Source organism: Mastacembelus armatus, chromosome 12 (genome assembly GCF_900324485.2).
Source record: "Mastacembelus armatus chromosome 12, fMasArm1.2, whole genome shotgun sequence".
Lineage (NCBI taxonomy): Eukaryota > Metazoa > Chordata > Actinopteri > Synbranchiformes > Mastacembelidae > Mastacembelus > Mastacembelus armatus.
The window spans coordinates 2,147,290-2,171,728 of NC_046644.1; the positions used below are offsets into that span (position 1 = coordinate 2,147,290).

The following is a 24,439-nucleotide window of genomic DNA, read 5'->3' on the forward strand; positions in this document are numbered from 1 at the left end:
AACAAAGGGCTCCTGTGTTTCTCTTCTCGTTTCGCTGCAGGTTATTAAACTGTGGTTACTAGTTAAAGAAGCAGTGGTGAGTGATGTGTCCCCAATGAATGTGAACTTAACAGGACACATCCTCCCTCGCACTCTTCAAATTCCTTGAGTTGTCCTGTTCAGTCCATCTCCCTAGCCATAATGTAAGTAACTGTAAACAAAATACAGTATTGCATTTTTTGTCACTCTTCACTCAATAATGCTTAGACACATGGTGGGCAGGTCAGATAAAATAGAATAATTTGCCAGAATGGTTAGGATAAAGATGTTTGGCAACCTTTATTGGAGAGGTTTATCATGCCATGTTATTTATCATGTTGCTCACCATCAGGAGCATGATGTGAAAGTGTAACATGTTACTTGTTCAGATAAAAGAAGAACAGTCATACAACTAAATCTTTTTTTTTTCATGCATTTTAGAAGTGATGTTCAAGTGGACTTTAATGTGTAAGACTTTGAACGACTGACATCTTCACTTGAGGTGTGACTTGACCAGAGGACTTGCTTTAAAAGAATGCCTCTGCAGCAGAGGTTAGTCTGAAAGAGGGGCAATTTTAGACCCTTTCATCTCAGTCCCCTTAAAAATGATAATAATAATGAATCATTAGGCCTTTTATTAACTACTGTCAGATTTCACATTGTTCCACCATACACAAGCAATGTAGGAGAAGAAGGAAGTACCAATGGATTTCATGGTGGAGATTAAATCCACGAGTTGAAAAGCAAATCCAGCTGCTGCCTGTTGTGACTGTGAACACTGGGTCGTTGTTACTGTGTTTAGAAAGTGTGTATTACAGTCCCATGGTGTGAATACTGTCAAACAATGTTAGCTGACTGAGCTGAGCACTTGTCAGGTAATGAGCTACTGATGCACTTTATTATTTCAGTGTAAGTGGAGATAAAACACCAAACCCCTGCCGTTTTATAAAGCTCTGCAATTATTATTCTTCATTAACAAATAAAAGAAACGTCAGTTTTATGTCACATTAAAGGCAGGATTTTTTTTCAAAGAAAACAACCAGGTTCAGGTGAGAAAGCCAAAATGACACTACTTGACCCAAAACCACCCAGTATATAATTAGAGTAATACACATCTGTATGGTTCAAATTGTGGCTTTTACAAGATTACAGATTGTGTGACTGGATGTTAAGTTTGCTATTTGGTTGACAGCACAGAGAAGGAGAGAGGAGGACAGTGATGGAGACAGACAGAGTCCTGGGAATAAGGCCCTGCATAAATGCCACTTCTCCTTAGGGGCTCATACCTCGAAAAGTATCACCCTGAAGTCCCATCAAAAGACTAGTTCTGCGTGCATCCTCTTTTCAACTAAACATATCCTCTAAATCCAGGCGTGAAGACCTTCACATTATATTTCTAGCGTGGACTTCAATAATGAGGCTTGAATATCATCTAAACCCGTGTTTACCCTTGCAGGCAGCCTTTGAGCTATTCAATTCAATTCAATTTTATTTGTATAGCGCCAAATCACAATACAAATCATCTCAAGGCACTTTACAAAAACTAAAACTAAAAACCCAACAATTCCCTTATGAGCAAGCACTTGGCGACAGTGGAGAGGAAAAAACTCCCTTTAACGGAAGAAAAAACCTCCAGCAGAACCACGCTCAGTTTGGGCGGCCATCTGCCTCGACCGGTTGGGGTGAGTGGATAGAGCAGAGAGAAAAGAACAGCAACAATAAACAACAAATAGACACTGCAGGTTGGTGGGACCAGTAACTGCACATCAGCGATAAACAGCTGCAGGACCAGGGACACCTGCAGAAGGTACAGAGAGAACAGAGAGAGAGGGAGAGAGGGAGGGAGAGAGCACAAACTAGGGGAGAGAGAGAACACAAGGTTAGTAAGATTCAATGGTGGAATATACATGAGGTGGGAGGAGAGAAGAGAGGGGAGGGGAAGGGAAAGGGGGGGGTTAGGGTAGGGGAGCTCAGTGCACCGATGGTCCTCGGGCAGTCTAGGCCTATAGCAGCATAACTAAGGGATGGTTCAGGGTTGCCTGAAGCCAGCCCTAACTATACGCTTTGTCAAAGAGGAAGGTTTTAAGTCTATCCTTAAAAATATAGAGAGTGTCTGCCTCCTGAACCCAGGCTGGGAGCTGGTTCCATAGGAGAGGAGCTTGATAACTAAAGGCTCTGCCTCCCATTCTGCTTTTGGAAACTCTGGGAACCACAAGTAGACCTGCACTCTGAGAGCGAAGTGGTCGATTGGGATAATATGGTACTATGAGGTCTTTAAGGTATGAAGGAGCTTGATTATGAAGGGATTTGTATGTGAGAAGAAGGATTTTAAATTCTATTCTATATTTTACAGGGAGCCAATGAAGAGAAGCCAATATAGGAGAAATATGATCTCTCCTGCTAGTTCCTGTCAGGACTCTGGCTGCGGCATTCTGGATTAATTGGAGGCTTTTTATGGAGATATTGGGACATCCAGATAGTAATGAGTTACAGTAATCTAGCCTTGAGGAAACAAATGCATGGACTAGTTTTTCTGCATCATTTTGAGACAGGATGTTCCTAATTTTGGCAATGTTGCGCAGGTAAAAGAATGCAGTTCTAGAGATTTGTTTTATGTGTGAGTTAAAGGACATGTCCTGGTCAAAAATAACTCCAAGGTTTTTTACAGTAGTGCTAGAGGCCAGGGTTATGCCATCTAGAGTAGCTATAATTTGAGAAAAGTTATTTCTGAGATTTTTTGGCCCAAATATAATGACTTCTGTTTTCTCCGAGTTTAAAAGTAAAAAGTTACTGGTCATCCAGGCCTTTATGTCAGTTAGACAGGCTTGAAGTCTGGTTAACTGGTTTGTGTTAACAGGTTTAATAGATAGATATAACTGAGTGTCATCTGCATAGCAGTGGTAATTAATAGAGTGCTTCCTAATGACATATCCTAAAGGAAGCATGTACAGGGTGAACAGAATCGGTCCTAGAACGGAGCCTTGTGGAACTCCATAACTAACTTTTGTTCGTGTGGAAGGTTCATCATGGACATGAACAAACTGGAATCTGTCCGATAAATAGGATTGGAACCACTTTAACGCTGTTCCTCTGATACCAATCACATGCTCCAGTCTCTGTAATAAGATATTGTGGTCAATGGTGTCGAATGCTGCACTAAGGTCTAGGAGGACAAGTATTGAAACAAGTCCATTATCTGAGGCTAAGAGAAGATCGTTGGTAACTTTCAACAGTGCTGTTTCTGTACTATGATGTGCTCTAAATCCTGATTGAAAATCTTCAAATAGTTCATTCCTGTGTAAGTGGTCTGATAGCTGCTTAGCAACAGCTTTTTCTAGGATTTTAGAAATAAATGGCAGGTTGGATATTGGTCTATAATTAGCCAAGACTCCTGGATCAAGACTAGGCTTTTTGAGTAAAGGTTTGATTACTGCAGTCTTAAAGGCCTGTGGTACGTAGCCTGATACTAGAGATAAATTTACCAAGTCCAATAAAGATGAGTTGATTAATGGCAGGGTGTCTTTAAGCAGTCTAGTCGGGATGGGGTCTAAGAGACACGTTGATGATTTAGATGGAGCAACTACTGATGTAAATTCAGAGAGATCTATGGGAGAGAAGCAGTCTAAACATAACTGAGGTCCTACAGATGATTCAAGAGCTACTGTAGTAGAAGATTCATTTATTGCAGGTATAGGAAGCATCTGCTGAATTTTATCTCTAATAGTTGTGATTTTATTTGTAAAGAAACTCATAAATTCATCACTGCTGAGAGCTAAGGGAACACTGGGCTCAACAGAGCTGTGACTTTTTGTCAGCCTGGCTACAGTGCTGAAAAGAAACCTGGGATTGTTCTTATTTTCCTCGATTAGTGATGAATAGTATGCAGTTCTGGCTTTACGGAGAGCTTTTTTATATGTTAGTAGACTGTTTTTCCAGGCTAGAAAAATTTCCTCTAAGTTTGTGGAACGCCACTTCCTTTCCAGCCTTCGTGATGCCTGCTTTAAGGTACGAACATGTAAATTATACCATGGGGCTAGTCTTCTCTGAATCACTAACTTCTTTTTCAGAGGGGCCACAGAATTCAATTCAATTCAATTCAATTCAATTTTATTTGTATAGCGCCAAATCACAATACAAATCATCTCAAGGCACTTTACAAAAACTAAAACTAAAAACCCAACAATTCCCTTATGAGCAAGCACTTGGCGACAGTGGAGAGGAAAAAACTCCCTTTAACGGAAGAAAAAAACCTCCAGCAGAACCGGGCTCAGTTTGGGCGGCCATCTGCCTCGACCGGTTGGGGTGAGTGGATAGAGCAGAGAGAAAAGAACAGCAAAAATAAACAACAAATAGACACTGCAAGTTGGTGGGGCCAGTAACTGCACATCAGCGATAAACAGCTCCAGGACCAGGGACACCTGCAGAAGGTACAGAGAGAGAGAGAGAGAGAGGGAGGGAGAGAGCACAAACTAGGGGAGAGAGAGAGCTGAGGCTAAGATGTAAATATACAAATATACAGAGAAAGTCATTTCTCTGTATATTTGAGCAAGGCGAAAGAAAACCAGATTCTGGGCTGATCAAACCACAACAAAGGGATGATGAGAGAGAAAAACATGCAGAACTCATCTGAGACACTACTCTTCCCTCCAAGAAGAGAATCAAGCGTTTCACGCAGTGAGGTTACAGCACTGTCAACAACATGATCAATTTGGTAGGGAGTGGGATTGAAGCAGCTGCCCTCCACTATGTTTATACTTGGCATAGATGTAAATAAAGATGGAATCATTTTCTTAAATTTATTAACAGTGTTGTCGGATAAACATCTGCTGTAGTGGAATTTTCTTCCAAACGCTGCTCGGCTGTTTACCGAGCTATGACATGAAAGTACATGTGCAGGGTGACAGACCAGTCGTGACTTGCAGCCACGGTGCTGCGGGCTCTTTAAACGCAGGGCGGAGAGCAGATTTCCGATGTTTCGTCCCGATCGGATTCAGCGCTGCGTGTCGTCTGCTGCTACATCATCTCAGCTGGTCCGGAGGATCCCTCTGCAGGGAAACACAGCAGCCTTGCCTGCATGCTCGGCTCTGCACGGCATCATGGATTTCAACGTCAAAAAACTGGCTTCTGATGCTGGGGTCTTCTTCACCCGGGCAGTGCAGGTACGTCTCTCGCTGTAACGCAGTGACGCGTGGGCTGGTTACCGTTACGCGTCATCTGCAGCCTACATGGATGAAGAAGGAGCTGCAGGCCGCGATGTTTCTGCGGCGTCGACAAAACATCGGTGTTTAAGTCACTATTGCTCCGGTAAAAATGGTGCCGCGCATTTCGATAAGCGCGGCCTGTAATCCGATAAGGTTTGTCACGGCTCGATCCATTATTTATGGCTGTGATCGAGTGTCTCACACGTGACCTGCGAGCCCTGCTCCCCCCGTCCGGACCAGCAGCTGCTTCAGTGCATAAACGTATCATTCATTTATTACTTGAGATTATTCTGCTCACTGGATGACCTTTGACTCCAAGGGGTCTTTTAGTGGCCTGTTCCCAACAGTACACTGAGAGCGGAACCACAGCAGTCGTTTGGGCAGAACCCTAACGCACTGAAAGCACTTCCTGTATAGACTGGAGTTTTTTGTTCTGGTTTTGGACTTAGCGTCTCCCCTCAGCCCCGGACAGGGCGTCAAAAAGTTCTCCTGCAGGGTCATTGCAGGCGATGTGACACTCACAGCATCACGGCCACACTAATGCCACAGTACACGTCAGTAAATGCAGCCTACTCAGTGTCACACTCAGGAAAGTCTTTCAGCTCTTACACTTATCTCTCACATGTAGCAGTTGTTTTAGCTGCTGTAGCTGAATCTGTACGCACATCTGCCCTTTTCACTGAATGACTCCACAAAATGCAGTAATGTCATTTTTCTAGTGCTTGTCCAGAGGCATTATGGGAAAGACAGCAAACCGCCAGCTAAAGAGGGGGCAGGGGGGATATAGGGAATGACAGCTCTGCACAACAAAACTCTAGTGAGTGTGTGCTGTATTGTACCGTTAGTAGGTTACTGATATTGTGTATATTCAGGCTTCAGTCTGTGTTGGCAGCATCAGATCCATGCTTTAAGATTTCTCACTGTGCCAGAACTCATGACTGTAAGTTCTGTTCCTCGGCTGGATGGATGCCTCATGCTGTGCGCAGGGTAACTCACTCTTTTATTTCTGTACGTAACTGAAGGCCATTTTAAAGTTGCTGTATGGATGAAGGAAGAGCTGTTTCTGGGTGTTGATTCAGTGGTCCCCCCTATTATGTAGGATGTGCCTGAAAGCCTTTGTTTTCCCTGATAGTGTGGATATTAGTGGTACGTGTTAAGATATGTATGGTTTTCTACCTAACCCACATCAAATGGACTTGTTTTAATGGATAGATTTTTCAGATGAATTTGAACTTTTTATTTCTTATTTTTATAAACATGCTTGTTGCATTGCCATTACCATCATGTCATTACATTTAACAGTAAAGAGAAGATGTTTGTGCATTTACCAGTTAATTACATTTACACTTATTTACAGCATCTCTATTTTTTCTATGAAAGGGACAGCAAACGTCATTATTCTAGGTCATTTTATATTTTATAAGACATTTTGAACAGAATATAAGATTAAAAACAATTAGCTGAATAATTTAAAAAAAAGAACATTAATTTAATTGAAAAATGTCACAGAAAAACACAGATGGCCACTAGTTGAATTCATACATTCATTAATATACACTTTGTGTAAGAAAGCTAAGCTTTCTCTCCAAACCCAATGTATGGAGATGCTTTAATCTGTAGACACTGCACCAGGAAATTGACAGGGCCACTATATGAGCCCGTATTGGTTTAATACAGATACTGATAAGTAATTACGATGCAGAAATACAAAAAGTACATTTGAGGTGATATGAACAGTTACATTGTTAAATTGTCTGCCATACAGAAAACGCTCTGTGCTTAAGTTCTACAAGTTGGACATAGACCTATAGAGTGACAGTACTGAACATGTGATATGTTCTAAAAAAAAAAAGAAATTAAAAAAATAATTTTTAATAGACACATGGAAACCTTAACATTTTATCTTATGTGAGGAGTAGGACTTAGTCAAAGTCCATAATGTAATTTGCCCATAACATAGTTGACATAAAACATCCTTTCTCTTAGCAAGAAACTTGTTCATCCTTAAGCTTGGCAAAGAGCAGAAATATTCCACTGAAGGAATGTATGAACTAGGACCACTGATTGTTTTGCTGAGAAAGCACAATATTTCTGTACTTTTTTGATGGTGTCAAATGTACCCCAAAATATGGGATGACTGGTTTGCTTCTCTCATGTGTTGCTGTAAAAAAAGGAAAATTGACCAATATAGTGGATATTTTTAAAAATCTCCATTATATTAAAATTTAACAAATGGATGGTTATACATCCATCATCAATGCATTATCAATATTGGTAAACTATAATCTTTAATTATTGTTCTGGTGTATTAATGTAGCACCTAAAAGCCAATTCACATATGTGTTGTCCATGAAAGTTATGTTCATACAGTGTGCTTGTAGTTTACAGAGGAGAAGCTGGGCCAGGCTGAGAAGACAGAACTGGATCCTCACTTAGAGAACCTGATAACTCGAGCTGACAGCACCAAGAACTGGACTGAGAAGATTTTAAAGCAAACAGAGGTGCTCCTACAGCCCAACCCAAGTAAGCCCTGCTCAATCTGTAAAATGAGAAATGTGACCTTAAGACCAGAAGATGTACCTCCTCCAATGATAGTCAGAAACAACAAATAACAGTTATGGCTTTCTGATGAGATAAGGGTATAATGGAATAAATGAGAAAAATATTTTTAAAATGTGAAAAACTAATATAATTTAAAGGGATTGTAGAAGTATTTAAATATATAAATATTTAAATATATATTTTCTAACACTGAACTTTTAAACTACATCCCATTTTGACATACAATTTATCTAAAACATTTTTCAGCTTCTTTTGTGACTGGTAATAAGATGGCATTTGACATTTGTTCCACATTACATTTTGAAACAGGATTTTTTCTCATTAAGCAAGAATCAAAAACTTCTGTTATTCTGAAATTTCTTGTTAACGTTCATAAAGGATTTGGGCTGTAATGTCTAACTTTGTGTATTTTTAAACCCCCCCCATGCTCCAGTTGACCACACTGGTAAGTCTTGGTCTTATTTACCAGCGTGCCGTGAAACTCAGTCTTACAGCATTATATGTGACCCACTGTTTAGCATATACAGTCTTACATTATGGTTCCACTTCAGTGTATGGACAGACGGTGTAGATGCAGACAGGTGTTGAATTATTAGGGACCTGTTACGCAGGAAGACACCTGCCAGCACTTGTTTGACTGGGTATAACCAATACTGTCTTCAGGGAGAATGGAAATGTTAAAATAAATCTGGTGTTTAAAATAGATGGCATGCCAAACAAGAAGGCCAGCCATGCAGCCACATGTCCTGGGCACAGGGTACAGGAACTGATTTAACTAAAAAGCCTGTACATTCCAGGAAGTCAGCTTTTCAGTTGTGTTTTGCACAGACTAAAGTGAGAAACGGTTGTTCTGGAGCTGGATTTTTTTACTGTTGGGCAGAACCAAGATCACTGTGCCCCTTTGTTTCTGGTCAAAGCTAAGCTAACCAGCTATTAATGATAAGCTAACCAGCTATTAATGATAGCTTCATATTTAATAGAAAGATGTGAGAGAGGTTTTAATCTTCATATCTAACTCCAGCCAAACAAAAATACAAAAAATGACCCTATTTACCATAAATCTTAACTCTTTAATGAAGCATTGAAATCATTTATTGTTCCACTTTCTCTTGTTTACACACAACGTTCAGCATGTTAGCTGTGCAGTGATCTGTTTGATCAGGATTTCATCCTCACCATACTACAGGAATTTGTTTGCAGCTAATGCACTAACACAGGCAGTGATTACTGTAAGTCACAGACACAAAGGCAGTTGTACAAGGCAGTCATGTCTGCAGTGTGTTCTGTTGTTAACAGATATGTAAACATACAATAAGTGAAATTTGTCAAGAGCCTACCAACAGCTTTTTTTTTCCAAAAGTAATTAGTAATTTACGCTTTGGGTGTTCTCATAAAAAGTTCTCACACTTGCCAATTTATATTAAATATTGTGATTGATGTTCTTAGAGCTCTGAATCGGGCTTTTGACACCTGTATTCGGTTTCACTCTGCTCCTTCTATCACCTCTTAACCAGGTGCTCGAATAGAGGAGTTCATCTATGACAAGCTGGACAAGAAGCTTCCCTCCAGGACAACCAATGCCGAGCTACTGGGCCAGTACATGCTGGAAGCTGCCAGTGACTTAGGTGCAGGGACACCATATGGTCAGTAGAACTGATATAGCTTCAGTCAATGAGGCTGCTGTGTGCCCACCGTTGTCAAGGAAACTTAGTGTAGTGGTGGGGGCCGTTTAAATCTTCCCTTACTCTTTGTCGAACCTACAGTGTGATGCAATGCTGGAAAGGGCTTTTCATTGGATACAAGATGCGTCAGTCATCATTGACAAACAATGTGACTGGCTGGTTCTACTTCCATTAGAAGTTGTCCTAGCCCCCTTGGGATTTGGACCCAGTGGTGATTCCTATTGGTTTTATGTTTAGTTACGCTGTAAAACGTAACAAGCATATTTGATTGAGGCCTCATGTGATTCACAGAAGCTTGCTATGTCAATCTTTCTCTCGGCAAAATCAACCGTAAAACGAACCGGATTAAAACGTTTCATTAGGAGAACGATGGTTTTATGGATTTACTCAGGGATAATACGTCCTTTGGACTAAAACATGGATGCACTATGTTCTATGGATTCTAACGAATAAAATTATAAGCAACACGTGAAGTTTTAGTACATGTACGAAGTAACACGACAACTTAGCTGGTTACTTTTGTTTGGGGTTGTACTCAAGAAACCTAAACAGGATTTCATGAAAATCATTTCTACAGCTCTGGCTGTCATGCCACACTTCCTACTTTAGACCTTAAAGGTGCATTAACTGTGATTTCACACATTGAAAAATGAAGCAAAATGATACAGTATAGCTGTCTCACAGCAATATTATTTCCTTATGTGACTCTTTGCTCTCTCCAGTCCTTCTGTCCCTCTGCCCTGTGTTGTCAAAGTATGGGCCACAAATTAGCCCTGCCACCTAGTCAGGGTTTCAAAAAGAAGCAGTCATTTTGAAGAGCCAGCCATGGAAGAGCTCTCGACAGCTAAAAGTGCCTCTCAAAATGAAGAAGCTGCATGCTGCACAGAGAGAGTGGGACACAGAAAGAGCAAAAAAAAAAAAAAAACAGGGTTAAGCAGCCAAGGCATTTAAATCAGATTCAGATGTGGTGTTCTTCCTCCTAGATGTGTTAGTATATAAAGCTAATGTGTTTGTTTTGGTAGCATCATCGTGATGTTACCTATGATTTTAATCTGGGAGCAGTTTGAGCTGTGTGTAACATTAGCAGTAACCAGTGTTAGAGAATGAGTCTCCTCTTTATTTGGTTACTCATCACATGTTACAAAAAGAAAATTCCTGAAGACAGACATTTTGATATTATTCATCTACCTCAGTGTCTCACCTGACCTTTATGCCAAAACATCAATTTGTACAATATAAATATCATCAGTCAGGAGAGGAATCTAATGGGTGCACTTTTCAGAGTCAGGCTGTAGTTCTCTGCATAACCACAAGCCATAGGTGTGTAAATAGGTTTTGGTATTCTGCCAAATCTTGGAAGAGTTACTGGATTTTCTGTAGCATAATACACTTTTTCATGTGTGTTACACCTGTTATAGGCAGCACCCTGATCATAGTAGGAGAGTACCAGAAGAGACTGGGAGGAGCTGAGCGTGAGTTTCTCCAAACCTCAGCTTCCACCTTTCTCACACCTCTACGCAACTTCCTGGAAGGAGATTGCAGGACTATATCAGTAAGTCTGATGATTGACTCTACCCTACTAAAACTCTTTGGTGTTGTCCATATTAACTAAGGTGAAGAGAAGTATATTACCATTCATTTTCACAGACACCTCGGCAAATCTGATTTTGTGCCATTGTGGAATGTCTTGTGAGACAGAGCTAGTTACTCTTAGTGCTGTTAAATGAATAGAAAGGTAGTGTAGCAAGGTTTGTTTCCTGCAGCACCACGTTTTTGACTGGATCCCCTCTTGTCCTCTGCAGAAAGAAAGACGACTTCTGGAGAATCGACGACTGGATCTTGACATCTGCAAAGCACGTCTGAAAAAAGCCAAGCAAGCAGAAGCCAAAGCAGCCGTAAGTTTCATTTTGTCATCATATTTGGCGTTGTTGACGTGGCTGATGATTTTTTTTTTTTTTTTTTTTTTTTTTCTTCCCCATAGTAACCATGAGATCCACAGCAGCTTAACTGTGCTGATAGGTGGGACACAAGACTTGCATTTTCTTACCTTATGAATGTTGCTAGAAACATGTTTAGAAAAAGATGCTTATTTCCAAATCCAGCAGTTACACAGCAGTATTATCTTTGGTGGTCTACCTCCTCAGAAACTGCCAGTTAAAAGCACCTCAGATCAGAGCCCAGTGCTTCCAAGCTATTGTTATTAGATCATAGAACAGAAAAAGGTCTACACCGGCAAGCATAGCAATATCATGTGTAGCTGAAGTAGCAATAACAATAACATTCAACTAACATATACTATATGTTCATTCTGTTTCTTGATGTCCATTTACTCTTCTGCATTAAGTGTGCTGTTTCTTTAGATGGCATGGCTGCATTGACCAGACTTCACCATAAGATGATCTAAAAGCCTTTCAGATGCTCTGTTGGCTGTCTTATTATCATGACCACATACTAGCTTCTTAATGCCTTGTGCTGTGACACGAGCACCTTAAACCTCACACCTTAGTGCCATGTCAGAGGACACAATTTGGTTTCCTTTATGCTTGTATGCTTTTGGCTAACGTTTCTCCTGCTTAATAACTGCATGACTGTGCCAACATGTGTTTCCTCCTCCCTGCTCTTGTTTGTAGGCTGCACCTGATTTTCAGGAGACAAGGCCTCGAAATTATGTTCTTTCTGCCAGTGCATCTGCGGTAAGAGTCCCAAAAACTAAGGGCTACACATGCAAGGCCTTGTCAGGGAGCAGTTACTAGGCTGCTAATAGGCATTAGGCATACAACATTGGTGGGGGTGTGATGTTTCATGTACTGATGAGGCAATGAAGTACAATATGGAAGGTCAAGCTGAACAGAGTGTGTGTATAAAAAGCTTATTGTTAGCGGTCTGTACTACTTGCAGACAGGATTGTACAATTCTTGAAAATGTACATAATTGGCCAAGGTAGCATAAATGTGTCATAAATAATGTGAATATTATCAAAAACAATGAGAAATAATTCACACCTTTTCAAAATAAGACGTCAGAACTTTCATGAATGTATACAAATGTATCTTACGGAAGTGATATAGTTGAAACTTTAATAAATAAGTGGATGAACGGTGAATGTAGTAGCCTCAGTGCAAGGCTCATGGAGTAACTGAATGGATTCAGGAGTATAAAAATAATGTAAATCACTTTCATGGCCTATAACTCAGTCAGATGCCTATGAGAGGTTTGGGGCCAAAACATTACTCAGGACTTTACTTACGTGAGTTATTTATTTGGGAAAATGCAAATTGATTAACATCGGCATGATGCAAACCTGCATTTACAACAACACTTCAGCAGCACTGTTGCCTACCTGTAGCATAACTAAACAGCATCAGCTGCAGCAAAGATGCACGTTTTAAACTGAGCATTTAAATCTTGGATTGTCAGACTAACTGTGCTAACTGCACTGTAGCATGATGTTTGCAATAGGAATATGAAACAACATGACATGTTCCAGCATGTTCAGTTTTTGTTATGGTTGCTTGAATTTGCTGAATGTTTTGGCTTTTGCTTTTTATTTGACAAATTAACTGTGATCAGTACTGATACATTTTAAATGAACCACAGATAAAGCTGTACGAGTTAGATAACATGTCCCTTAGTTTTGTTGCACAGCTGAAGACACAAAAGGTTTGTTGCTCTGTCACATAATGTCTGACCTCTGAATTCTGTGCTGGGCTCAGTGTAAGTAAAAGTGAAAGTGAACCACGTCTAGCTGAACCAGAACTTGCTGAAGTTTGAAACACAACTGTGTACTGAGTTGGACATGACTGCTGCGTCAAAATGAGAAGTGGCTCAGTCAGGACAGAATCAGTCATCGTGTAGGCTTAAATGAACAGTTAGTCACTCTCCTCCACTGTTACTGATAAATGTCATATGTCCAGGTATGGGATGGGTGCGGCTGCATTAGTTAGTACACAGTTGCTAAAAGTAGCCACTGCAATTTGTTAGTAATTACTTAATGTCTTTCTGTATAATGAAAGTGAACTGAAGCAGGCACTTTGAGTGACATAATGTGTACTGGTTTAGTGCTGCATTCATAAGATTACACAGGGTGAGTGCTGCTGTGAAATAACATTACGTATCTTGTCCCATTATTTTTTTGTGTTGGCTCTGTACCTGAAACCGCTGCAGACTGACTGGGAAAGGTGGGATGTGGCGACAGATCCCAGTGTATCAGAGAACAGGAAGGTTGTACACATAAATATCTGTCAGCAGCAGTCAAGTGAGACCAGACTAGACACCTTGTCATTTTGTGCCATGTTATTTGTGGTGGTAGAAATGTAAATTTCAGTCTGCAGTGATTTAGTGCTTTGAGGTAAAGGCTTTTTTATTCACCCCTTATGCTTTCTGTTGGGGAACAATAGAAGTTCTTGGGACAAACTCAGTTTTGATGTTGCTATTAGTGACAGTTTTTCTACTGCAGGAAGGAAATTCAATTCAATTCAGTTTTATTTGTATAGCGCCAAATCACATTACAATCATCTCAAGGCACTTTACAAAAAATCAAAAAACCCAACAAATCCCTTATGAGCAGCATAGGTCTTTAACAGAAGAAAACACCTCCAGCAGAACCAAGCTCAGTTTGGGCGGCCACCTGCCTTGAGTGAGTGGATAGAGAAAGGCCTTTATCATACGGGTAAATTTGACTACAGTGATTGTTTAATTTAATTGATTTTTATGTGGCTTGGTATAAACACATAGTCAAAGAAACAAACTATTTCCAGCTGCAAAAATGAAATGTTATTCACTATTTAGTTTCAACAATGGGAAAGATGTTTTCTGACAGTAACACACATTTAACACAGAGGGGCACTATACAGCAAATCAACAGAGTTTATCAAACTTTTCATCTTCAGCATCTGCAGAATCTAGAGCAAAGGTCAATTTCATTTCAGGGGTGTGTCCAGGAATAACAGATGTTGGACACAAACATGCCAGTAAATTACTGATAGTAAATTCGAAGTGTCAGAGTCTGTCATTAGTTGATTCACTGAGTGAAGTAGTGTTTGTAAAAATCACAGTAACAATTTAACAAAAAGAGAAGATTGGAAGATTTACCAACATAGGCTAAAATCTTAAACACTGTGGGCCTGATTGAAGCATGGTTTACATACTTCAGTGTATTCCTGACCTAACTGTATCAATTCAAAATGATAAGGACAGAGAAGCTACAGCTGTGAATGTGTACTGCTGCTGCGGAGAAGCAGTATTACATAAATGGAGCAGTTATCCTCGTGACCTGTAATACTTGAGTATTTGTTTAATTTACATCATCACTCGTTTCACATCTTCTCTTGAACTTAACAGCAGCTAAATGTCTTGTTCTAACCTACGTGACTCTTGTCACTGCAGTTATGTAGTAGTCAACTTGAGGGTTCACCATGACATCACAGTGCTTACAAGTACAACAAAACAAATCTGTGTAGCCCTGCTGTTTGAGATATGAAAAGTAAGTATAGGTATAGAAAATCAGTCAGGAAACGTTTTTAGGGACCTCCTAACTTGCATTTTTTTCCTAAAATGTAAAATCTATTGATCTGTTTATTTTTAATCTTATTTAATCCATATCTGGTATTTAAATTCAGAGGCAATAGTGAAAAGAGCTTCTTTTTCAGAGTGGCTATAGTTGGAATTATACAGCTTTATTTTACTTTCAAATTTTTTAAAAAGGCAATCAATATCTGTCTAGCATTAAAAACACACCAGTCAAATGAAAGTGCTATGTATATTAGTACTGGTGCTTTTGGCAAACAGGTTTAAAAGTCTGGTATACCGGCATCCAATATTCCATTACTGGACCGTATCATATTGTCCAGCAAGACAGTATACAAACTATTACAGAAAACCAAAGGAAAGAAGATCTGGTCTACAGGTTAAATGTTAATGGAGCTATGCAGCTGTCAAAGATGTCTTGGTTGCTTAAATACAAATTTGAATGCAGGCAGATTGTGGGCTACACTAAGTGTGTGCTGTGAGCTTCATAACTCAAATAGAATTCAAATTAATTGTGGATTTTTAAACGCGGAGGCATCATTTCACTGGAATCAGAAATATTCTGATATGTTAAAATACAGGCTTCTCATATTGCATAACCTACCCTCAATATGATAATGAACTAATGTTAATTATTGAGCTATGGGCACCATTCGATGCCAGGTGTAACACAAACAGACAAAACTAAACCCAGTTTCTGGGCTGAGAGAAATGCAACATTTCCCTGCATTTAGTTTAAGATTGGCTAAACTGAAGCACAGACATAGAATAGGGTTGTTTGCACTTTGATGTTTGAGAAAGCTTCATGACTGCTTTTTTCCATTCTCATGCTGCTTCCGTCAGCTGCTGAGTGAGGAAGTGGATAAAGTAAGTACTTTCTGCAGTGGAGAGGCTCTGTGTGTTTAAATGGCTGTAACAAAGCATCATGCAATTACAGCAATTTCAGTATGTCCCTCCCATCTTTTCATTTCTACTTGCAGGCGGAGCATGAACTTCGTGTTGCTCAGACAGAGTTTGACCGGCAAGCTGAGGTCACCAGACTATTGCTGGAAGGCATCAGCAGCACACATGTGAGTCCACGATGCAGGTCTCATGACTCTGTAGGCAAACAAAAATGAAACCCTTCTAGTCTACACAGCATCCTGTCCAAAGTAATGATGTTGCTGATGATGGAAAATATGGCGAGAGGTCTTCCTGTTTTAATTCTTCAATTATATTCAAAGAATAACATCCTGTGCCTTTCTCCTGCTTGTGAGATCTATCCCTGACCTTAACCAAGCTCAGTCAGAGACTCGTATCATAATGAACTTTTAGGTTGAATCATGAACTCAAAAGGCTTAGCACATAAAGAGGAGATGGGGATGATGGAGGCAGCTCTGCCTGCAAACTGAAATGCCATGGGCAGAGTATTTTGAATACTGTGCAGTTGTATCTGCATTTTAAACAGCTTTGTCCCTCCTTCAGTAACTCTTTATTTAATTAAATAATGTGCTACATTGGGAACAAAATGGAGCTTAATTCCAAGTACTCATACTGAGTTCATCTTTTCTTTTCTTCCTCCAGCTCAACCACCTGCGGTGTTTGCAAGATTTTGCAGAGGCTCAGGCAACTTACTATGCCCAGTGTCATCACTATATGCAGGACCTTCAGAGGGAGCTCAGCAGGTAAGGATTCACTGCTGTGTGACAGATGGAGATTAAATTAATAGGTAATGGGACTATGGAATATTAGTATTTGTTTTAAATAACATTGTAAAAGTTGCATTTTCCACATTCAATTCAATTCAATTCAATTTTGTTTGTATAGCGCCAAATCACAATACAAATCATCTCAAGGCACTTTACAAAAACTAAAACTAAGGGGAGTTCAGTGCACCGATGGTCCTCGGGCAGTCTAGGCCTATAGCAACATAACTAAGGGATGGTTCAGGGTTGCCTGAAGCCAGCCCTAACTATATGCTTTGTCAAAGAGGAAGGTTTTAAGTCTAGCCTTAAAAGTACAGAGAGTGTCTGCCTCCTGAACCCAGGCTGAGAGCTGGTTCCAGGAGAGGAGCTTAAGGAGCTTGAGGAGCTTGAACTAAAGGCTCTGGACAAGCTCAGCTTGTAATAAACTGAATTCCAGTTCACATAGCTAAAATAGTGTATTATGTTTGCACCAATCAGTGCCTGCACAAACACCAGCGTATTATGAGATAATCCACATGCTGCCTTGTTGCCTGCCAATGATAAGACACATACCCTGTTTCTCAATGACGTCGTCTCCCATTCAGGATGAATTATACATGTGCATTTTTGTTTTTAAACAGCAGGGTCTGGTAATGTCCTCACAGTTCATTATAGTGAACTTGAACATGAGTGTTACATCACACTGGTCCCAATTTGTTCATATACCCAATTTCGATTGCTCAAGGAAGTTGTTAATTCAGTGACAGCACATGCATTGATGAGTGCCGCAACATCTACCTGGCTCCTGCTGGCAAGGTTCTCAGTTGCTCCAGAACCAGTTCAGAGTGTCTGACAAACAGCCTGTATACTGGAATGAGCATGACGGAGACGTAATCTCAGTGTCCCAGGTGGGTGTGAGGCGCCGCCCTATGGACAGACACCCAGAAAAGTGACAGTTAAACTTTGGCACCCAAAAATAACACATGGTAACTGAAAAATAAAGAAAGCATTACTGTTTTTAAACAGCAGCACCCATCCATCATCTATCATCATCTATACCCACTTATTCCAAACCAGTGTCACAGGGATCAGCTGGAGGCTATCCCAGCATGGGTATCCCAGCATGGGTACACCCTGGACAGGTCACCAGTCCATCACAGAAATAAAATACTTGCACTGGAATAAGTATTAATACAGAAAAAATTTACTTCTCAATTTTTGTTGGTTTTTTTTTTTTTTAGTTTCAATTTTCTGAATTCCAATGACAAAGTTTTTTTTTTTTTTTTTTTTTCAATTTTGTACTTTTGTACTTTGTAGTACTTTTGTACTGTTTTTGGCCTGGAGTTAAGGGGCTCTGAGGGGTGGGGCTAAGGAACGAGGTTACTATATCTTCTGTATATAATTTGCATATTAAAGAACAAACAGCACTGTCATGTCTCATTGTCTACTCTGACTACTATAAAACACTTTCTAATAATAAGAGTAAATTATTGTGGATTATTGTATCTTTACCATTCTGTGTAGTGAAAATACAAATGATGCCATTATGGATATCTGATTACAGACAGTAGTGTGGTTCTTTTCCATGTTAAAATGGCTTGCCACTCATTGCCTAGCATGTCTGTAGCCAGCATGAATTTAGCTGGAGCTCCCAAGCCACAAATACAGTTGAAACCAGAAGTTTACATACACTGTGTAAAAAGACAGATAAACATTTTTCCCACTGTCTGAAGTTAAATCAGATGAAACTTCTCCTGTTTTAGGTCAGTTAGGATTACCAAAATTATTTCTATTCGCTAAATGCTGCAATAATGAAAGTCAGAAGTTTACATACATTTCCTTAGTATTTGGTAGCATTGCCTTTAAACTGTATGACAAGCATTGGTCAAGCATTGTGGGTATCCTTCCACTAGCTTCTCACAATAGTTTGCTGGAATTCTGGCCCATTCCTCCTGACAGAACTGGTTTAGCTGAGTCAGGTTTGTAGGCCGTCTTGCCCTTTCAAATTTGCCCACAAATTTTCTATGGGATTGAGATCAGAGCTTTGTGATGGCCACTCCAAAACATTGACTTTGTTGCCCTTAAGCCACTTTTTGACTATTTTGGCAGTATGTTTAGGGTCATTGTCCATTTGGAAGACCCATTTGCACCCAAGCTTCAACTTGCTGGCTGATGGCTTGAGATGTTGCTTCAATATTTCCACATAATGTTCTTTCTTCATGATGCCATCTATTTTATGAAGTGCACCAATTCCTCCTGCAGCAAAACAGCCCCACAACATTATGCTCCCACCCCCATACTTCACAGTTGGGATGATGTTCTCAGGTTTACAAGCTCCCCCCTTTTTCTTCCAAATGTAACGATGGTCATTATGGCCAAACAGTTCCACTTTAGTTTCATCAGACCATAGGACATGTCTCCAAAAATTAGGGTCTTTGTCCTGGTGTGCGTTTACAAACTGTAATATGGCTTTTTTTATGTTGCTTTTGGAGTAATGGCTTCTTCCTGGCTGAGGGGCCTTTTAGCCCATGTCAGTACAGGACTTGTTTGACTGTGGATAATGACACACTCTTACCAGCTCCAGCCATCATCTTCACAAGGTCTTTAGCTGTGGTTCTGGTGTTAATTCGCACGTTTCGGACCAAAATACGTTCATCTCTAGGACACAGAACCCGTCTCCTTCCAGAGTGGTATGATAGCTGGACATTCCCATTTATACTTGCAGATAATTGTTTGAACAGATGAACATGGCACCTTTAGGCATCTGGAAATTGCACTGACTTTTAACAGTGCTGTTTCTGTACTATGATGTGCTCTAAATCCTGATTGAAAATCTTCAAATAGTTCATTCCTGTGTAAGTGGTCTGATAGCTGCTTAGCAACAGCTTTTTCTAGGATTTTAGAAATAAATGGCAGGTTGGATAGATTGGTCTATAATTAGCCAAGACACCTGGATCAAGACTAGGCTTTTTGAGTAAAGGTTTGATTACTGCAGTCTTAAAGGCCTGTGGTACGTAGCCTGATACTAGAGATAAATTTACCATGTTTAATACAGATGAGTTCATTAATGGCAGGGTGCCTTTAAGCAGTCTAGTCAGGATGGGGTCTTTTGGGATGGGGACATGTTGATGGTTTAGATGAAGCAACTACTGATGTAAATTCAGAGAGATCTATAGGAGAGAAGCAGTCTAAACATAACTGAGTTCCTCCACTATACATCACAGTTTTCAGTGCCAAGTGTTACCTTTCAGTGCCAAAGTTCAAGAGCTACTGTAGTAGAAGATTCATTTATTGCAGGTATAGGAAGCATCTGCTGAATTTTATCTCTAATAGTTGTGATTTTATTTGTAAAGAAACTCATAAATTCATCACTGCTGAGAGCTAAGGGAACACTAGGCTCAACAGAGCTGTGACTTTTTGTCAGCCTGGCTACAGTGCTGAAAAGAAACCTGGGATTGTTCTTATTTTCCTCTATTAGTGATGAATAGTATGCAGTTCTGGCTTTACGGAGAGCTTTTTTATATGTTAGTAGACTGGTTTTCCAGGCTAGAAAAATTTCCTCTAAGTTTGTGGAGCGCCACTTCCTTTCCAGCCTTCGTGATGCCTGCTTTAAGGTACGAATATGTAAATTATACCATGGGGCTAGTCTTCTCTGATTCACTAACTTCTTTTTCAGAGGGGCTACAGAATCAAGCATTTCACGCAGTGAGGTTACAGCGCTGTCAACAACATGATCAATTTGGTAGGGAGTAGGATTGAGGCAGCTGCCCTCCACTATGTTTATACTTGGCATAGATGTAAATAAAGATGGAATCATTTTCTTAAATTTATTAACAGCGTTGTCGGATAAACATCTGCTGTAGTGGAATTTTCTTCCAGACGCTGCATGATCCATCATTTTAAATTCAAAAGTTATTAAAGAATGATCTGACAAAACAGGATTTGGGGGGAAACAGTGATTGAAACAGTGGGTGGGTTTATTAACATTTTGAGTGGAACCAATTGAATCTAATATAGAATTAAATGCAATGCTGAGGCTGTTATTTTCAACATCTACATGAATGTTAAAATCTCCCACTATAATGACTTTATCTGATCTAAGCACTAAATCAGACAGGAAGTCAGGGAATTCAGTTAAAAACTCTTGAGTAAGGGACAGGTGGACGGTACACAATGACAAGTAGAACTGGTTTTTGTGATTTAAAATCTGGCAGTAGTGGCAAAAATGCAAGAGGCAGAAAGCAGTTTCCAAATGATGTGAGGTGAATACATACTGGTCAGAAATCTAATTAGCAAGTTGTTAGGTAAATTCTTTAACAAGTAGACTCAGAGGACAAACTTTGGTAAGATTATATAAAAGTTTTACTTGCAAGGAGTAACAGCCACACAGCATCTCAGTACAGCATGAGAGTCACTGGCTGTTAGCCGGGCAGCACATCATTTTAATACTATGATACAAACAAAGTCGTGATGAAAGAAAGAGGAGGCAGTTTCCCACAAGACTGCAAGACATCTGGGTTTCGATACTAAGTGTCTTATCAGAGAGCGAAGGTTTGAACAGACTGACCTTAGAGAGAGAGAGAGAAGCGATAACAGGCCCTATTCAACAGTGTTTTCAACTCACATTAAAGTAAGGTGGATTAGGTCACTTGGGGGTACACATTTTCTCTGTAGTGGAAAATCTATTTAAAAAGTATAAAGATGTCCTTAGCACAAATTATTGTTGTGGCATTTGTTCTTGTTTTGCATGTCTGTGTAGATGAACTCGACTCAGGGCTCAGTCTGTTCTCTCTCAGGGACAAAGACTAGCTGTATCCATCCTGATAATGCTCCTGGAGAGTGCTTTAGCTTTAAAGACAATATAATACATAAAGGACATTTGATTCTTTGTTCATTTCAGATTCCCCCAGAGAATATTGAAGTTTCTCAATATTTCCACAACACAGTCCTTCAGACTATTCATCTTTCTGCTTACTGCATCTTCCCCCCTTAGTTTTAGCATTCTTAAAGGCTCCACACCACAATGTTAATATATAATCATTAAGGGTCTTTGTGGGGTCCACACAAGGTAAGCAGACAGTGTGTATGTCAAGAAAACAAAACCTAAGACAACAGAGGCATGTTGTATTTGTAGGAAAATGTCTCTCACAGTTTTCAGTGCCAAGTGTTACCTTTCAGTGCCAAAGTTCAACTGTCCAGGTTGCCCCATATGTGCTGGGAATGTTTGTGTACACAAGATTCTTTGTGTTTTCCCCTCTTGTTGCAAAGTCCCCATTGGATGGATTTTAGGGCTCAATGCCTTGAGATTCACATGGTTGAAATCTGCAAAAATAAAAAGTCCATCCAGGTGTGAGTTCTGTACTTCTGTTGGTTTCATACAGTTTGTGAAGCGCTGCCTTGGTGTTGGTGCCAGGCAGGACGTGCATTGCAAATTCCATCAGCAGAGAGGAATGACTGGAGACTACAGAGTTCTGGCACAATCTGGTGTTAAAGAAAATACAAAGGCTGCCACTGTGAGCTTTGCTGTTCAGATTTTCATCTTTTTCAGTTTGGAATGAGGCTAGCTGGTCTAGCTGAATTGTGGCATATGGAATGCTGTTGCTGAGCCATGGTTTAGTGAAAATGAAGATTCATCAGCCTCTGCATTCCCACTTTGTAGTTCTCCATAATCAGATGTAGTCCAGAATATTCTTCAGTGATCGTGTGTTTGTGACTGTGATGACGGGGAGAAGGTTTGTTTTCAACTTGCTTGCTGGTCCCGGAGAGGCCATGCTGCCATCCTATGTTCCTATTTGAAAAAAAGATGGCAATAAAATCTGTTAAAAGCAAGAACTGTCTTGGTAACTGGTCTTTTACTTGTAGAGTGCTTTTGTGCACTCAAAGCACTTTTATGCTATTTTCCCATATTGCTCAATAAGTAAGATAACTTCTCACAGGTAAAATCCCCTTTGCTTGGTTTACACATTTCGTTGATTAGAGCATTTGAAAGACTGGTTTGGACAGATGTCATATGTGTGAATCAACCCTAACTCGCATGGATGGGATTTCTCTCGTCTTTTAGCAGGATGACTGTCACAGTTTCACATAAACAAGCTGGAAATTGACTTTGGCGTCTCATGACTGTGTCTTCCAATCTTCAGATGTGCTAATGCTGTGGGTGGCTCCAACTCCACCACGGCTGTCTGCCCCAAGCCCGTCTCCTCTGCTTTTCTGTCGGGACAGACATCTTCTGGGGAGGCAGTCTCCTCTTTGTCCAGCCAAAATCCCAGTGCACTGGCTATCCAGCAGACACAGCTCCCCGTCACAGGCACCAGAAAGGCCAAGGTCCTGTATGACTATGACGCCCACGATTCCAGTGAGCTTTCCCTCTTGGCAGATGAGGTACAGTAAAATATTCTAACTCAACCCACAGTAACCTCTCCATTACACAATGAACAATGTCTGACCTTTTACCTTCTGTCAGGAAGCAGTGTAAGGATTTGAGTCTATGCACACAAACATTTCTGCATCTTTTTTTTTTTTTTTCGGCTGTCTCATTGTCATGTGAATACATCAGCCAGCCCATCCATCCATCCATCCATTCATTTATTCATTCATTCATCACTTTTCTAACAGGGCACTGGGCCTTTCCTGATATCACACCAGCACTAATCAGCTGCACATTAAATGTAAAAATATGAATGCTGATTTTCTTCACAACATAAGGCCCGTAGCAGTGAAGGCTGCTGTTGTCAGACTGCCAGCAGGAATACTAACTCTTGGAGCTTATTCTTGTAACTCTGCCCACTATATTTCCTAATGCCTCTGCTTTTTGGCCTGGTCTTTAAAATCATTGTGTAAATACTAACTGGAGGAAATGATAAAAAAAAAAATTAAAATACACTACAGTATTAAGAGTCAGAAGAGTGAGATGAAATAAACGTTAGCAATGATGTTAACAAGATTCAAACAACTGTATGAGAGACATTTTTTGCTTTTACGTAGGAATAAATGAAAAAGTAGAATTATCATATACAAATTTAGAAAATAGTTATAAAATACAAATGTAAAAAATTAAAAATATAGAATATATAAATGTAACAATATACAAATGTTAAAAATGAAGCAATATTAAAGTGACATAGTAGATAAATAATGTAAAAAAAGGTTCACATAGCAAAAAAGTATCAGTATTATCACTTAGCAGAAAGTGCAGGAGTTGTACTGTTAATCTGTTTCCTTTCCTTTTGAAAAAATGTATTGGATATTTTTCTTTCTTTTTTTTTTTCTCTAGCTCATTACTGTCTACACAGTACCAGGAATGGACCCTGATTGGTTGATTGGAGAACGGGGAAATGAAAAGGGCAAAGTTCCTGTCACATACCTTGAACTGCTGAGCTAATGGCCCAAACAGGATCTACACACACACACACACACACACACACACACACACACACACACACACACACACACACACTCTCACACTCACACTCACTCACATTTACATACTCTTGCAAATACCCCTGGTATCATGTCTGCATTCAGTACACTTATTTTATTTTGTTTGAAGACTACCACTCATGCAAACCTGCTTGTTGGGAAAGATCACTAATGGAAAGAAATTCCAGCAGATATTGAATAATTTTATGTGCCCATTTAAATCATTAGGAATCTTATTCCAGTAATGTGTACCCAGAGTGTGTTGAGGCCACAGTTAAAGCTATACTCCCCGTGTGTTTGGCACAAAGCTTTTATGCTGCATTTAAGACAAATAATCCATTAAAAGATTCTGATTTATTATGACTCA

The 24,439-nt window shown here is 39.9% G+C and overlaps 1 protein-coding gene across 8 annotated transcripts; it reads left to right on the plus strand.

Moving 5' to 3' along the window:
- The first annotated feature begins 4,975 nt into the window (after window positions 1–4,975).
- sh3glb2b (SH3-domain GRB2-like endophilin B2b) lies at window positions 4,976–24,439 on the plus strand. Of its 8 annotated transcripts, XR_003295043.2 has the most exons (12): window positions 4,976–5,177; window positions 7,601–7,742; window positions 8,215–8,226; window positions 9,296–9,424; window positions 10,882–11,015; window positions 11,266–11,358; window positions 12,094–12,156; window positions 15,970–16,059; window positions 16,553–16,653; window positions 22,794–23,034; window positions 23,927–24,086; window positions 24,125–24,439. XR_003295043.2 is itself a non-coding variant. In XM_026297211.2 (11 exons), the coding sequence occupies exons 1-11, from the start codon at window positions 4,989–4,991 to the stop codon at window positions 24,032–24,034; spliced, it is 1,302 nt and encodes a 433-aa protein (XP_026152996.1). In that variant the 5' UTR covers window positions 4,977–4,988; the 3' UTR covers window positions 24,035–24,439. The 8 variants fall into 8 exon arrangements, 7 of the variants coding, with proteins under 7 accessions (XP_026152996.1, XP_026152998.1, XP_026152999.1 ...); XM_026297211.2 differs by having other exon boundaries at window positions 4,977–5,177; window positions 23,927–24,439; XM_026297213.2 differs by lacking the exon at window positions 12,094–12,156 and adding an exon at window positions 15,833–15,856 and having other exon boundaries at window positions 4,977–5,177; window positions 23,927–24,439.